This window comes from Cadophora gregata, assembly GCF_030347475.1.
Source record: "Cadophora gregata isolate MNR1 chromosome Unknown scaffold_14, whole genome shotgun sequence".
Lineage (NCBI taxonomy): Eukaryota > Fungi > Ascomycota > Leotiomycetes > Helotiales > Ploettnerulaceae > Cadophora > Cadophora gregata.
The window spans coordinates 1,866,992-1,879,066 of NW_026695937.1; the positions used below are offsets into that span (position 1 = coordinate 1,866,992).

The 12,075-nt window shown below is 47.6% G+C and overlaps 3 protein-coding genes across 3 annotated transcripts; 1 reads left to right on the top strand and 2 right to left on the bottom strand.

Moving 5' to 3' along the window:
* Positions 1-2,848: 2,848 nt before the first annotated feature.
* On the bottom strand, positions 2,849-4,735 carry ONS95_004642 (uncharacterized protein; the record flags this gene model as incomplete). Its single annotated transcript, XM_058498010.1, has 4 exons — positions 2,849-3,189; positions 3,246-3,763; positions 3,809-4,494; positions 4,598-4,735. 4 exons carry the CDS (start codon positions 4,733-4,735, stop codon positions 2,849-2,851), a joined length of 1,683 nt encoding a protein of 560 aa, XP_058352741.1.
* A 2,686-nt stretch (positions 4,736-7,421) lies between these two features.
* On the bottom strand, positions 7,422-8,171 carry ONS95_004643 (uncharacterized protein; the record flags this gene model as incomplete). Its single annotated transcript, XM_058498011.1, has 1 exon — positions 7,422-8,171. One exon carries the CDS (start codon positions 8,169-8,171, stop codon positions 7,422-7,424), a length of 750 nt encoding a protein of 249 aa, XP_058352742.1.
* A 2,327-nt stretch (positions 8,172-10,498) lies between these two features.
* ONS95_004644 (uncharacterized protein) lies at positions 10,499-11,414 on the top strand (the record flags this gene model as incomplete). The annotated part of the gene is made up of 2 exons (XM_058498012.1): positions 10,499-11,016; positions 11,066-11,414. The coding sequence occupies 2 exons, from the start codon at positions 10,499-10,501 to the stop codon at positions 11,412-11,414; spliced, it is 867 nt and encodes a 288-aa protein (XP_058352743.1).
* Between the last annotated feature and the right edge of the window lie 661 nt (positions 11,415-12,075).

The following is a 12,075-nucleotide window of genomic DNA, read 5'->3' on the forward strand; positions in this document are numbered from 1 at the left end:
CTGAGACTGTGACCACTACTGGCCAGTCCCACCAGATGCTGTCCTACTACTCTGGCCCCGACTTGGCTTCCCCAGATTTGCTTCCCCAGATGCTCGTGCAGTACTTCCGAGGAATAGGAAGCGAGTGGAAGCGAATGTAACAATAACAAAAGCTGTAGCAAGCACTGGTCTTTGTTCGTACAGTAGACAGGTGATCAGTGTGAACGCAGGAAAATGGAACGATAGACGGGAATGAAGGTGAAAAACAAACATTGGTGCAGAGAATGCGGCGCTGTGAATAACAAACTTACCACGCCATCCTGGGTAAGACAGTTGTGACAGTGGTGACATCGGTGACATGTGCTAGGCCACTGTTGGTGATTTCTAGCTTGGCATTATTTCCTTGCCTTTCGCGAAGAAACCAATCAGTTAGTAGTAGCAAAGGTTATGCATATCGCCGAAAGCAAGTGGAAGCACAGAAGCGCCTCGGGTCCGACTAGCTCACCGCTGCAGGTGGTGAAAGGGTTGTGTTCGACGTCGATGTTGATGAGGGGAGCGGCTGTAAGTACCGAAGAACCATACTTTCAACTTTTCGGCGCATTTTCCTGTTTGGTTATTATCTGTATGATCACGGAACTCTGCGTTACACATGTCAAATCCTTTTGAGCAATCTTCGACGTGTCTGTAATACTTCCTCTTATCAACGGAACTTTCCACATGGGCTGGCTGTGCCGCTGGGCAGTAGGGTTTATCGAGATTTTCCGAAATTTGATTATGCGGTTCACATGTTGACATGCAATGGTCGGCAGTGCGAATCCGCCTGACTTTCTCCCCTGAACATCTCGCAGCCAGGTCCCTCATCCGCGAAGTTTTTTTAGTTTTTTTTCGTGTTATTGTTAATGGTCAGCCAGACCTGTATGGAGTCTTCCTCAATAACAAGTTGATACCCTCCTTGGAATTTTTTGCGAGTTGATCATAGTGGTCCGGCCTGTCAATATGAATCGCATAGATCGCTGGTGTAACAGTCATGCACTTACGTCCTGGACGAGGTTCAAAAAGGAAGCAGATCATGCTGACCGCAATCAGATCTTGTACGTATCGGTAGACTGGATATACAACGCCTCGGCGAGTGTATTTCTCTGCGAAAGCGCTTCCTGATTCCCTACGTCGATGTGAGTTCTTGGAAGGCCTATCACGCGGTCGATATCGCGGCCTCTCCTCCAAGCCACCGTCCGCCTTCAAATGTGACCCTCTCCCCATCTACACATAATCGAAAGATCTCGCACTTCTGTTCATCGTGCGGAACAATATTCCTAGATTGGTTATTGAGTTCTGCGAACAAAGTAGACCACCTCTGTCCCTATCACGGACTACTCCCCGTCATTGTCCCGTTCCAAGTAAAATGCGCAGATCCCGAAGAAGTCCCAGGGGGGATATCCCGATGTATAACTCGATAGACTGGGACGGGATTATATCCGCACTCAATTGTCGTTGTCGCGATACATGTCTTTTCGGAGTCGCGTCGCCCTCCAGCAGTCTGCTTCCACCTGGCCAAGGTTCATGCTCACGCGGCGCCAGGCTTCACCCCTCCTGACGATCACTATTCAGCTATGTATACCATCCCATATCCAGTGTATATATCACTTCTGCGAGGCATTGAAGGTCGTGGAGTTTGTGGGTGGAGGAATCGGAGCGGGTCATTGTCGAAGAGTGGTCGTGGGAGTCTTTCTCCCATCTGGAATTCGCAGGTTCGCAGACATCCCCAAAGCTTCTTGAACTCCCACAATCAGATCGAAGACCGTAGGGGGTGAAATTTGACACGCTGCACTACTTTCCAGAGGCTATCTGTCGGTGCTTAAGTATCTGGAGTCGGGATATTGTCTCTTGATATCTAGTGAACCGGCCAAAAATTTGGCCCGACGCCGAGGCTGGCTGGCCGGCCGAGGCTCGTTCAACAACAGTGCACCATCAGCCTTGCGTAAATACTGACATCCAAGGATTAATCAACTCTTATACTCCACTTTCTTACAGTATGTTTGACCCGCTCTTCGTTCTTGGATGTACTTGGCTTTTGTTGTGTTGCAGGACCGGGGTTTTCTTGTTCTCTTGGACCGCCGTGGCTGTAAGAATGCTCCAAGCTCGTAAAGCTTCATCCAACCTTTGTCGACCGATCTCGCACATGTTGCTGAGAATTCATAAAGAATGATGGGGTAAAACGCTGTAGCGGGACTTGAATTGGTGAAAGACTTAACATATATCCTCCTATGTCTGCGAATTCGATCCATGCTTTGCACTTTCTTGTCCCGATAATTTAGATTAAGTGACAACCAGTGTTGAGAAAGTTGATAAAACTACATCAAGTAGTTCTCTTTATTTTCTTTCCCTCCGTAATGCTTTATTCGGCACTATTTTTCTCATGAGCTTGTCCACAGCAAAATGCGCCAGATCCTCTATGAGACTTATTCCTATGATACGGATTGGAGCATTGAAAAGCCCATGTCAGATGCTGAATACCGCAGCAAGATGCACGACTCTCCACCTACCTGACGAGATTTTAACGTTGGTATTAGCGGTTCTTCAGATACTCAGATCCAAAAAAGGGAGAGTAGCAGGTGTTGCTTTGGCAGAGACATGTATGCTCTGTATCTTTCATTTGATCATCAACGCGCATAGGACGACATTAGCATCTCGCGTAGGGCGATCGCATCCATCAGTTCGCATAGGGCAGACAGGCGCACAGGCAGCGGCTCAAGGGCCTTTCGGATCACACAATCCATCATCACATCATATACAGTCCAATCCCGAACATGATCACACACGCACACACACGTCGCATCTTACTCACCTCGCAATACCAGCCGCCAACTCCTCAAACATGGTTCTCACTCCTCCTCTTCCTAATCCTTAACGCATCCAAAGTCGTAACCCAAATATCCTCCCAGAGCCCCAAGGGAGGATTGATACTCGCCTCATATGCATCGATCGCTGGCTTCTCCCACACGAGATCCGCCTCCTCGGGCTTCACGAATTTCGTCTTCTTGAAGATCTTCCAGAAGCCGAAGAGTAGGATGCACACAAAGATCATGGTGTAGTAGGTGAAGAAGGTCCCGACGTCCCAGTTACCTGGGAGGAAGACGCTGTAGCCTTGCACGACGACGATTATAGAAACGAAAACGAGGCCGAAGATGTTGATGTAGGGTTGGCACCAGCCTGTTAGATTGTGAGTTGGGAGTATAAACAAGCGTTGGGATGAAATATGCACGTACCTCGATAAGGGAGGGTCCGGCGGTCAATGCCTTGGACCTTGAGAGCGCGGAAGAAGAACAAGTATGTAGTTCCCATGATCACGTAGTTCAACACTTGAGACGCTGTAACCAAATTGATGAGCCACTTGATAGCCTGTGCTGAGTTGGCGCTGACTTGGAGGAAACTGAGGAACGGGAAGATCATTGTGATGCCAAAGCACAACCATGGAATTCCAGACTTGGACGTTCGGCGCAGGAACTTCGGTGCTTGGCCTTGAAGAGAAAGACTGTACAGAGAGCGAGTGGCCATGTAGCAGTAAGTATTCCCTGCGGAGAAGATGGATGTGACGAGTAGTGCGTTGACCAGGTGGGGAAGTCCACCAACGCCAAGATTTTGCATGGCAATGATGTAAGGTGAAGCAGCGCCAGTAGTCGTTCCTTGGGTGTCAAGAACGTTGAGGAGAGTTTCGTCATTATATGGAACAAGAATACCAACACAAAGGGCACCAAGGATGAAGAAGAAACCGAAACGCCAGTATCTGTATCTATTAGTGGGGACCAGAACGTGGTAGCGACAAACCTACACAGTCTTGAAAGCTTGCTTGATAGTGACTCGAGGATAGACAGCCTCGGCAGAGATCATAGCGATATATTCTGGACCACAAACTGTCCATGCAGCAACCCACAATGATCCCAGGAAACCTTGGAACTTGCCCAGCGAGCCTGTCGTGACCGATTCCGCGAAGGCTCCAGGCGTTTTCCAATATCTGAATCCATAGGCATCGTGTTGAGGATTACCACCGACCATGGTGATGAATGTGAAGGAGAACAGGATTAAGATCAAGATAACCTTTCCAGAGGATAGCCAGAACTCAGCTTCACCATACCAGCCGACGGCGAAAGCGTTGATGAGACCATAGAGAACAATGCAGCCAAGGCAGACCGCCCAAACAGGTATATCGTCCCTCCAAAATTGCAGTACGAGGCAGAGTGCTGAGATCTCAAACGGAATGAGGATAGCTTCATATAGGAAGAAATTCCAACCAGCCATGAACCCGAATGCTTCGTCGACCCAGACACCTGCGAATCGAAGGAAGGAGCCAGAGACGGGCATAAAGACCGTCATTTCTGCGATGCCGCTATTGATGGAACCAATGACACAGCTGTAGAAGAGGAATGCAATGAAGAGTGAGCCGGGCCCACCAGCTGTTAGTCCCCATGCGATACTGACGAAGAGGGCTGTTCCGATTGAACCACCGATAGCAATCCACTACTGGTCATCAGTACTTTTTTGGTAGTGATAACACAGCCATGGTTGGCAGAAGATTCCATGATTGTCTGAAACAGATTCAAGAAACTAGCGAAGAACTTACTTGAACCTGACGATTGCTGAGTGATCGATGAAGATTACCGACAGTCTCAATGTCCCCTTCACTAGAGGAAGATCGTTGATACGAAGGATCTTCGCCCTTGTATTCCGAAAGAACAGGATCTCTCTTATTGAACTCCATGATTGTATCTAGACAGACCAAACCAGTGAAACCGCAGGAGCAATACCGGATCCCTGGACGGGGAGTTCCCCAAACTTATAGCTTCATGCTCGCGCAGATCTAAGTAGCGCGCCCTCACTTTGCAGCACTTGGCGCATCCACCCGGGGTCCGAATTGATTGGCCAGATGAGCTGCATGCCCAATCAGAAAACCCCGAATGCAAGATACGGTACTTTTTACCCCAATCGAGCGATGAATGAGATCTAGGATTACGGGAAGGCCGATAGTATCTCATCTTATCGACGCTAAGACAGGGCAAACACTGGGACATGATGGGTGTGATGAGATAGGATGCAGAATGGCGTGCGTTGAGACATACCTCCGTGCAGGAAAACAAGAGTACAGCATGGAATTTTACCCCGCAGCACACGACAACGCCATTCCAGCCCCTCACTAAGGGCAAAAGGCGCCGTGGATTGAGCAATAAGATGGCAGAATCATTGCACTAAAATCAACGATCTAAGTCGCCCGAAAACTTTTAAGAGTGTAACAAAGTGGATGCAACATTTGCATGCAATTGATGGACATCTGATCAATTGCCAAGGGTATTTTGAGCTTCGAGACCGTGGAAGAGCACGCTACGCGAAGGGGACTAGCCACTGGCATAGACGCTCTCACTGGGAAGAAGCTAATACTGACATAGCTTTAGGACCACTCCATGAGCTGATACTTGAACAGACTGTCCGTCGCCTTGGAGCACGTTGGCCGCGGGACTAGATCTCCTCACATTCCAAGGGGTGCTCTAGGCTCTGGTGAGCTTGATTTGCCCAAGGCTCGGGGCACTACCAACATGCCTGTCTATCAGCCCCAACGCAAAGTACCACTTTGGGAAGGAATTCGCGAAAATGGGGTACTACTCGCCATGGAAGAAAGTCAGCATGTCAATTTCATGCGTCCTGCTGTACCTTGCAGCGCTCATGATAGGCAGCCTTTTCGAAGCCATAACGTTGAAGCAAAACCCGTGTTCTCCGTGGGGAATTTCAAGTGGCTGTGCGAAGAATCCTAAGTTGCAGTTGCCATCAAGCATAAGTACATAGAACCTTACCACGTCCCAAAAGTGGGCATTATCCATGGCCCTTGGGCCTTATCAATATCGTGCCCAATGACCCCTGATAACGCCTTCTTGGGGCTTCTTGGGTTGTAAAGATACTTATCTGCAGTGAATGGACAAGCCTTGTGCCCAAGTATAGGAGTTATTCCAATTTTTCGGCTGCGGCACAAATGCAAGCCCTTGATTGTCAAGCAGAACCTTTTTGGTTGCCACAGTACCAGCGAAACATATTGACCCAGAACTACAAAGTGGAGAGCTGATATTGCAAAAGGAATCCAAGTTGTTGGTTTTCGTACACTGGTAGAAGACTCGAGGCAGAATTGTATGCGAGGTGAGGGAGGGCAGGACTCCGAGAATGGATAGCTGTAGAACTCCATAGGCTCTACAAAAGTTCCATTTCCTTAAGGCGCATTCCTCGAGCTCAAGATTTGAGATATACTAGGACAATTGAGAATGGCTCGTGAGCCTAGAATACTCTGGGATCTCTGCGAGGTCCAAACAGAGCCCCTGGAACTGGTCGATGTCGATGTCCTATTGCAACAAGGTCCCTTTGGAGACCTTCGGGCCCATGACCATATCTTTTCCGGCGGACATACATATATAGGAGCTTCTTGAAATTTGTGCCAAGTTGAATGTTGTCATATTTCTTCTGTTGTAGCCCCCCGCAGACGTGCCATACTGGCAGAATGTGATGTTGATTGATCTTGGGATCTGCCAACAAGTTCGATCCGACAGGTTCCGCGTTGCATAAAATGTGTGTAGCAAAAGAGGGCGATTCGAAGGGAATTCGAGGCCTGAGAGCTATTTCCAAAGGCTCGAGGCAGGGCAGGCAGTTCGTGGTTCGTGGTTCGTGGTGGGCTGTTGTAACTGGCTTGAACGGAGATGGAGGAGCGAGTGCAAGCATCGCCCAAACCACACGAACCCACGTGCACGTGATCATGGCAGCTGTATTTGGTAGTAGGTAAGTCTCACCTGCAACATTCGATGAGTCTCTGAAATCGTCCATGCAAATAGGTGACTTTGAATTACTCCAAGTAAGCTGTAAGGTAAGCTTTATAATCTCAGTTATTTCTAATTAGAAACGCGGAATAAGATAAACATACCAGGGCAGAATATCTGTACGTGTCAGAATTACAGTTGCATAAGGAGCTACTACAGAGAGAGAGAATCTCCTATATAAAGGAGTAGCGTACTCAGTAGTACGGCCTACAGTACTAAGTCTACGCATACAATCCCCATATTTCTAATAGTACGTTCAAGGTTTAAGTTCGCACAACTAATATCAAGCACGTCCGCAGCCTGAGCTCATCCAACTACTTAGTCTATTCTTAGAAGGACTTATACTTGTGAGGTACTGTCACTTTGAATTATAGCACCACACACTGCAACTTTTGGATTTTCCCCTTCAAGGTGAGTTTGCATAACATATACTCCCCAGCTCCCGGAAACTTAACTCTGGGAATATTAGCATTCAAATTCAGATCCTCACGCGCCCTAAACTTTGATTTGCTACTCCACAAGCACCACCATAGCCCGTAAGTGATCAAGATTGATTCCTGCCCCAATGGAACACTCCATCTAGTCCGATTGTTTTCTTCACCAAGGATACACCTCCCCAGCCTTCTCATCATGTAAAAACAGCCCATTCTCCTCATCCCGTTTCCCGGACGCAATAGCAAATAACCCCCTCGCACTTCCCTCAGGACTCTTTGCAAATCCAGCCTTCTCTTTTGCTTCCCTTTGCCCTGCCAAATCACTGATCACATATCCAGGACAAAATGCAAACACCTTTGCCTTGTCCCGATACTCCCAAGCGTCACACGCCACAACCATATTCAACGCAGCTTTACTGATTCGATACGCTTTGTACGCTTCATTGTAAGCGTTGTTCTTGGGATCTTCACGATTGTGGATTGATCCCAGGGCGGAAGTAACATAGATGATGCGAGGGCTGCTGGATTTCAGGAGGAGCGGTGCGAAAGCTTCTGTTACCACTGAGGGTGAGATGGCATTTGTTTCAAGAGCATCGCGGAGAACAGTTCGAGAGAAGTCCATGGGGCAAATTCCGGCGTTGTTGATCAGTACATCTAAGTGTCCGTGTTTGGACTTGACTTCTTCCACGGCTGCGGCGATAGAGGAGTCCGAGGTGATGTCCAGCTGAACTAGAGAGATCGAACCAACCGGATTTGAAGACTGGATTGATGCGAGTGCTTTTTGTCCCTTGTCAATAGAACGACTAGCCATGATAGTGTGGTAATTGGGTTGGGTAGCGAAAAGTTGGCATGCAGCAAGGCCGATGCCGTTGTTGCCGCCTGTCACGAGGACAGTGATTTTAGAGGTCGACATACTGATCGATTTGTCTGGACCGAATGGAAGTTGTAAAATAATTAGGAAATATCACTGGAAAACAAAAGATCACTTCGCTCTATTATATGAATATGCGCGTCTGACATTTAATTAAAATGGTGACGTTGAGACATGTGAATGCTCTTGCGGGGCGAGTCTTAAACCCGACTAAATCCGCCAAGGTACAATAGCCGAAAGTAAATATTGATTGTAAACATACGCTTCGTATGGACATAATGTTCGATTCTGTTTTCGACTCCAATGTATGTCTGCTCACAGGGAGAAAACGAACACTCGGGACGATAAGGAAATTACTCTGAATTGATTGTGAGCTGGCTATTCATTTCCCAGACATCGGCAAGCTCCACCAACGTTAATCTCTTCTCGCGTCTCGCCTGAACTTCCCCGCCAAGAATCGTTTTCATAGCATGTAATCAAGTGTTCAGTATTTGGCAGCTTTAAGTCAAGAAGATCTGTCACAAGCCACCACTACACAGAATATCCTACCATGGCACCACTCAAGTTCTCAAAGATTGTCCTCTTCATTTTCCCCATAGATTTTTCGACAAGATCTCTATTCTCCATCTTCGAGAACTTCTTAGTCGGCCCAACCACTAGATATATTGCCTGAGTACAAACTCAATTTTTAACTGGGCATAATCTCTTGGGAACGGCCAGAAATCTCACCCTGGTCGTGTATCAATCTGTCGCGTATCAATCCATCGCCCTCGCCAAAAGTTGCAGGGAGCATTTCCCGAGAAATCTTTGTCGTATTTCTGCCTATAGAAGGTGAGAGTCACAACTGTCTCATTTGAAGCAATCATGCGACACTAACTATCTGTGCCACTAAAACTTTCATTCTACCTTCTCCAAATTCCAACAGCCTAGACGATGTGGCGCATGATCACATCCTTGGGAGTAGTGGCAGAATCAAGACTGTGGTTGGCATTGATATTGGATATGATAGACGAAACACCTCCCCACGATCCACACTCCAAGCTTGCTACCATCTCAATTTGGAAGCCCAAGAACAGCAGACGACAAAGTGTGACAGTACAAAAGGTACTTGACGCCAAGGTTAATCAACTCCGTATTTCTTTTCTTATGCGAACATCACTGAATCCCACTAGCCATTTCTCTCAAGCTGTGTTCCATGACGTGTTCTTTACTTATGACGACCTCACGATCTGCACTCAGCTTCCAAGATCCAATGAATCTGACCATATCTCTATTGACTCCAACGTCCTATTCGATAGTCTTGTCCGGGGCGAACAAGAACTTCGCGCAGAGATTGCCATGATAGCAAACCAGAAGTCGAGCTATAGGCGGAGAAGTACGACAACTAACACTTTTAAAACGTCTTATAACGACGATACCGACGATGTTTCTCACGATACTAATCAAAGTTGGGAGAAGAACTACCAGGGAAAAAATAATAAACCAGGATTGTATCGAGAAGACCTTCAACAGAGTCGTTCAAAGTGACAAAGAGAGCTCTGCCGAAAGAAATATGCGGTCAGGAAATAGGTTAAGCAAAAGTAATAAACCGGTGCAGGCTCCGGAGGTCTTCCCCAGAGCGTACACGTGAATCCGCTCTCTCCGTCTCTCTCGATATTCATCGAAAGCTTTTGAGGTACCTCGCATGCAGCGAGTTTTCAAATTATCGACCTTGAAAACTCTAAAATTCTGACTGTTTGCTCTATGCTTATTACTTTTCCTTTGGCTCGTAGCTCGACTTTAGTAATTCATGTTTTTGCGACAATCACGATGCAACAAAAATGATTCTATACGAGAAGCGACCATTTCTGGCCGGCCATTTCCCTCACCTCTACCTCAAAAATGACCCCAACAGCAATTCGGGTGGCGATATTAGACTTTATAACGGTCAGTCAATGGTGAATTGATTTTCTTAGCAGTTTCAAAGGTATCGTATCAATAAAGTACCCCTCCCACGGTCGGGGCAAACGTGCCTTCTACTTTGAGCTCTCCTAAGGTACCTACCTAGATAGGTAGCCGAGACAGGAGTCACGGTACCTTTAATCCCTAGCGCCTTACTCTCCTCTTCTTCTGTCTGCCCTTCGTCTCTCCCTTCCCCCTTCTTCTCTCAAGTTCGCCTCAAATTTCAGTTCAGAACCTTCACTTCACCTCTACCTCTTTTTCTACCCTCACCTTCACCTCCACCTCCACCTTCACTATCAGCTCCACCTCCATCGTGCTTCCTTTGTCAAACAGGACAGGTCTTTGTCACCTCTTTTGTGATCCACATAACCCCGGATAGTCTCATCCGAGAGAAACGCCATTCGACGCAGCCTTCTCGTTCACCAGATATGGCTCTTCCAACTATCCCCATCAAATATCATGTCTGGCTCGGCGACCCAAGACTTCTCGACGTTGAAGGCGCCGTATCCAGTTTCACCTTCACCGAACAAGCTCCTGCGGTATTGTGCGGCCAAGTCCCCGGTACTGGCGACCACATTGAATCCGACTACAGAGATACCCTTTCCCGATTCGTCCATGCTCTAGGTGTTTCCCACACCAAGGATATGCTACTTACCCGCCAATTTAAATGCACTATCTGCCCAAGACCTGCCACATCGACTGTCGGCTGCTATATCTCCTTCCTTTCTCCTCAATCGGGCTGTGAACCGTCCATCCGCGATCTCCAAGCCCCCGTTTGTGTCACTGCAGGCATATGCGATGGCAAAGCTCGAAGGATTCTTCAGGAGGTAATTACTTCATTGATTCCACCTCAGGTCGAGTTGAAGAACGCTGGTCCTGAAGGCTGCCGAACATGTGGTACAACAAGAGGAAACTTGAAGCTCTGTGCAGGATGCAGGAGCATTTCGTACGTAGTTCGTTCGTCTCATCATTTTCAGAGCTAACTCAGCCATCAGGTATTGCTCGAAGGAGTGCCAGGCTAAGAATTGGGCATACCATAAGGCTGTCTGTAAGATCATCCGAATGGAGCGCGCCATGCATGAGGCTACTGGGGGAGTTCCCATGGAGAATCTATCTGTCGCCGAGATAGATCGTGCGTTCAAGGCAGGACGAGACGCTGGCGGGATTACTACGAATCACAAGTCCTTCGGCGACATCGAACGGGACCTACAAGCCACACTCCCTCCTGGAATGAAACTAAAGTTGATGACCGCACATGAAGCTGCCGCGGCTGGCTATAATGTCAAGACGAATGATGCTGCTGAAGATAGCGGTTCGAATACTAGTGGTGGAACTGCTAAGTAGCCGTCTGTTGGTTTACACTGTGGACGACTAAAGCTAGTTACTATTCCTGTGGGATCTGTGAGGAGCTGTCAAGGTCAACGACGAATGATTATTGCTTGAGCGGACTTTAGGGCTGGGATAATTTTGCTTCCAGCTGTTTCAATAATCGCATAAAACAACATCTTAATGGCTGGCGACCATGCTTAAGAGATATATTGAGGGGGAAAATGTCGCTGCTGGTACAGCTACAGGTAGACAGGAATCGATGTTGTGCATTTCTCCTTTCAAGTGAGAAAATTACAAAAGTAGAGGAGAAGAAAGACATTGCATCCCGAAAATCAAATAGCCTTGCTTCCTTGTGGCAGATCTGCAATCTCAATTATTCTATGATACCCTGCTTGTCCATCTGATACTTTGAATATTCGGATAATGCTGCTTCGGCCTTGCCCGTGTAGTAAAGGAAATAACAAGTAAGATGCAAGGATGCGAAAGGAAAGAGAAACACCCTGAAATAAGTGGAGAGTAAGAACCGCCATCCCCTAACCGCCAGAAATACACGCTTACAGGGCACAACGCTGAAGCCAGGCGCTAAAGACTTAGCAGCCAGCTGTACCGCAGGGCACATGCGCTATTTTTGAGCCCTGTAAAAAGGTATTCCGGATGGCAGTTAATGGAATAGCCA